Below are 4,599 nucleotides of genomic sequence, written 5' to 3'. Positions count from 1 at the left end.
TACAGTCATTTTTACTAACCCTAAACTCCCAGCTGTCAAATTGTTCTTTTTCCGTGGCTGCCAACAATTCACAGCAAAAATTGTGGCAAATTCAAATCTTGCGTTAATTTAGGGACACCCTTTATAAAGAAAAAGAAAGGGGGGGGGGAAACATCCTTGATTTATTTACTTTTAGTATTTTAATTATAATTCCTCTATTATACATCCTTTTTCAATATCAGATTTATAACTTTAAGAGGAAGTTTTTAAAAATCCATATCAACTTATAAATCCACGACATGAAACACAAAAATTAAATTGAAAAATAAATAAATAAACAATGGGATCAGTTTATAAAAAATATTTTCCATCTTCGCTAGGAATTTTGTATTGTTTAAACATATACAATTCTATACACATACAATGACATTATGACAATAAAAGTAATTCATTTTAACTAATTGTTCTGAATACTAGATTATAAAATATAGTACAAATGAAATATGTTCCCATTTACTCCATCAAAAGAAAATATCTTTAAAACTCGCGCCTAATTTTCTTTTATGCTTCCTTTTTCGGTTTATTTTAATTTTTAAGCGATTAATGTTTAATGAGAATAAATGAACTACTAAAATTTTTATCGATAAATCTACGTAAATCTTTATCGATAAATCTACGTAAATCTACGTAAAGATGGCGAAGAGTTAGATGCGTAGAATGTCCTTATTACGTTAAAAATTTTTTTTTTTTTTTTTTTCACATTCCTATGCCCCCGAAGCGCTTGTTCGCAGAAGCATCTGAAAGAAACGAGTTTTCCCTCTCGATGCTTTCCCAAGCATGAGTTGACTGTCAAAGGGGTGGAATAAAACCACGTGACTAGGCGTGTGGAACATCGCCAGCGAATGAAAGTGGCAGCGTCTCGACTTCAGGATAAAAGCATGCTTTGAGCATTTTTCCACCGGGCGCGCAAAAGTTAGTTTTCTTTTCCTAACCTTAGGCGTTATGTTTGTGTTTACAATTCATTTGAATCAGCTGAAACGTTAGCGGAGTCGTCAGTTCCGTTTTCGTCCTGTTCGAGTTCTAACGGCTCCGCGTTTTATCTCAGGATGAAGTAGCTCCTTTTCGCTGACACTCAAGAGCTCTGGATTCCGTTCTATGTGAGTGATATTCTGCTTGTGTGTCCCATGTGTATATTTTATAAGTATTTTTTAATGAATAGTTAAGCAATATTGATTTGGAGCTGTCATATTTCCAAGAGAAATAATTTTGTCACATTTATTTTACCTCGAAATTTAAGTGATTCAAATGTTTTTCGTCTCACGGGTTATTCAAATTTTTTGTTGAATAATCTGTTTTGAATATTCTAAGGAAACACAGAAAGTCTGGAAATTACTTTCAACAAAAAGTGATAAAAGTTTACACAAAAAAAAAAAAAAAAGTAAATCCAAGCAACAGTTTAAAGAATTTCACTTATTATTAATAAGAGAAATTTACTTGATGAGAGAAAAGCAATAATCACAAGTGAATCAAGTTTGCTTGCGATTAAAAAGTTTAAAAGATGTATTCGGTTTGAAAAATAATAAGATTGGTATTTTCTAACGGTGATTTTTAATTTTCAGAAGATGGATTAGCTTAAAAAAAATTCACCGTTAAAAATAGGTAAACATTCATTTTGTTTGTCCATATCGTTCATGAAATTGATCTTTTAATAAAATCATGCTGATAAAAAATAATAGATTGAATCTCCAATGCTGGTGCCAGACTTAGTTATCTTTAACTAAATTAAAAATTGGAATATGAATGAGTTCTCCTCAATTTTCATGAATATTTTCTAATGCTTTCCACTAATTCCAATTTTCCAGTTGCAAATTGCCACATATGATTGCAACGATAAGACACACCATACGCATCATCTGGAATATTTTTTGTGTATTATTTTCGAAGTTGCAACTACTTTTCGCAAATCACAATGGCACTACTACAAAACGATACTTTGAGTTTAACTTTGAACAACTCAAATTTCAGTCTACCATCTATGTCGACATTTGCAGAAAATGACAGCAACAATTTGACGTTATATGTATTCGATTTGGGCCCTAAAAGGGATTCCTTGTCCTCAGTGATTCCTATTACCGTCATCTATGTGTTGATACTCATCGCCGGCCTCATAGGCAACATCTGTACTTGTGTCGTGATCATCCGCAACAAGCACATGCGTTCCACAACAAATTACTACTTATTCAGCTTAGCAGTGTCGGACCTGCTGCTATTAGTTGTAGGTCTCCCTCAAGAGCTGTTTTTGCTGTGGAATAAATACCCTTACATCTTCGGAGAGGCATTTTGCATCATCCGTGGATATACCTCAGAAATGTCCACCAATGCCTCAATCCTTACCATCACGTCTTTCACTGTTGAACGTTACCTTGCCATCTGCCATCCCATCAAGGCTCACACAATGTCCAAACTCTCCAGAGCCGTCAAGTTGATCGTATTCCTGTGGATTGTGAGCGGTGTGTGCGCCGTGCCGATGGCTATACAATTCGGAGTCGTCATCAAGGAGTACCAGGGCGTACTAGTATACGATACTGCCGAGTGTACCATTAAGCATCCCATTCAAGACGCTTTTGTCTCTTCAACTTTGTGCTTCTTCATCATACCAATGTTCATCATAACAGTTTTATACGCATTTATAGGGGTACAGCTGCGCAGATCAGCTTGTATGAAAGGAAATCATGCAACTATCGAGGGCGAATCTCAGTTGAATGGAAATGGAAGTGCTAGGCAGTTCTCTTTCAAGAAACTACAGCTGGTAAAACTGTTGAGTCGTCAATCAAATAACAGCATAAGAGGAAATGGGGGAAGCTCTCGGAAAGCGGTAATCAAAATGCTATGTGAGTATTTCTCTTTTTCTTTCATTAACAAATGTTTGGAAATTCATACATTTACGGTTTTTGAAACGCATACAGATGAATTTTAGCTATAATTTGATTTTTGTTACCAGCAATTAAAGTTGTATTCTTGCATGCCTTCTTACACATTTCATCTAAAATATGATATTCATTTTTCAATCCTTAAACTTGTTAAGAGGGGGAAATGTCCAGTGGCGGATCATGCGATTTTGGGACCCCAGGCGCAACCTATCTGGAGGCCCCCTTTAATTGACACAACGAAAGTGATATGGTTTCCTATATTTACAATGTAAAAAATCATATTTTTTTTAATCAACAAGCTTTTTTTTGGGGGGGGGATTATTCTTATTTAAAAAGGAAAAACAACGATATTTCTGACAAAAAAAGTTTACTGCGAAAAATTTTGTCTTTGTTTTTTGGTAATTTAGGTAGTGCAGGGTGTGAGATCCGAACCCCAATTTCAGACCATCTAGCAAAATCGCAGCTTTCCCCTGTTTTTCAATGCGCATCATTCAGTGGCGCAACCAGAGAGAAAAAAAATCTTAGGGGCGGGAGGTTTTTTTCATTTGGCCCAGAAAAAAAGAGAGAGGAGAAAGAGAACCTTTAATTGGATAGGAAAAATAAGGAGAGAGGGGGGTCCGGGGGAAAGTTCTCCCCCGGGAAAAATTTTAAACTCGTAGTTTTAAAAACGCAGTTTTACACTTTCTTTGATGATGTTAGGGGGCACAAATGTGCAGCTGCAGGCAGGTCCGGATCTGCGCACCCGCAGACCCCGTAGTGCGGGGGTGCACCTGGTTTTTTACGGCCCAAGAAATTGAAGAAAAAACTGAAAAAATCTAGCACTCTAAGACTTATTAACGTTACAAATATACACTGCTGGCCTCTGAGGCCCTACAAATTTTGTTGTAGGGGGTCCGAAATTTATAGATCCGGTCCTGGGTGCAGGGGTCTCAGCGGAAAGTTGTTGAAATTGAAGTCCTAAAAACACGATTATAGGTTATATTTATTGACGTTAGGGTAAGGGATGGAGCTGAGGGACTGCCTTTAATCGATTTTTTTTTCATAACAATAGATAGAGATCAATTCCTCCTCCCCCCCCCCCTTCCCAATTTTCGAAACTGTATAGTTTCAAAAATACAACAGTAGACAAACTTTACGGGATATTTAAAATGTGATGAAAACCTTCGTGAGAGATTTGCTTTTGTTTCTTTCTTGAAAATTGTACAGTATAATGCAATCCATACTTAAAGGATAACTTAATAGGCTAGACCGGTTATAGTTTAGACACATTTTACATTTTGATTTTTGTTATATTTGTTATTTTATATTTTTCTTTACGAGGGTTACGTACCAAATCAAAATTTCCATCGGATTCAAGCAAAATTTTCTTATTAAATAATGATTTCAAACCTTTGTAGAGATAATGTATTCGCAACAATTCGTATCTTAAATTTCTTCTCGAAATTTATTAACTATACTCAACATGAGTCAAGTAGATACACAAAAGAATAAACTGTTGCGCTGAAGTAATAAGCGAAATGAAGTTTTTAAGGGTTGTTTTGAAAAAAGATTTTTACAAAATATTTTGTTCGAGTGAGATGCTAAAAGTAAATTTGATTTAGTTAATGTAAATAAAGTATGGCTATCTTCTCCGAATTACGCTCTTTTAAATATTTCTAGAGTAATTTCATTCATTTGAGGGTTTTTTTTT

The 4,599-nt window shown here is 35.2% G+C and overlaps 1 protein-coding gene across 1 annotated transcript; it reads left to right on the top strand.

The window, feature by feature from the left end:
- The first annotated feature begins 345 nt into the window (after positions 1-345).
- LOC129234158 (pyrokinin-1 receptor-like) lies at positions 346-3,033 on the top strand. The gene is made up of 2 exons (XM_054868067.1): positions 346-2,870; positions 2,990-3,033. The coding sequence occupies exons 1-2, from the start codon at positions 1,949-1,951 to the stop codon at positions 3,031-3,033; spliced, it is 966 nt and encodes a 321-aa protein (XP_054724042.1). The 5' UTR covers positions 346-1,948.
- The last annotated feature ends 1,566 nt before the right edge of the window (positions 3,034-4,599 follow it).

Source organism: Uloborus diversus, chromosome 1 (assembly GCF_026930045.1).
Source record: "Uloborus diversus isolate 005 chromosome 1, Udiv.v.3.1, whole genome shotgun sequence".
NCBI classification, from domain to species: Eukaryota; Metazoa; Arthropoda; class Arachnida; order Araneae; family Uloboridae; genus Uloborus; species Uloborus diversus.
This window is presented reverse-complemented; position numbering and strand designations above follow the sequence as displayed.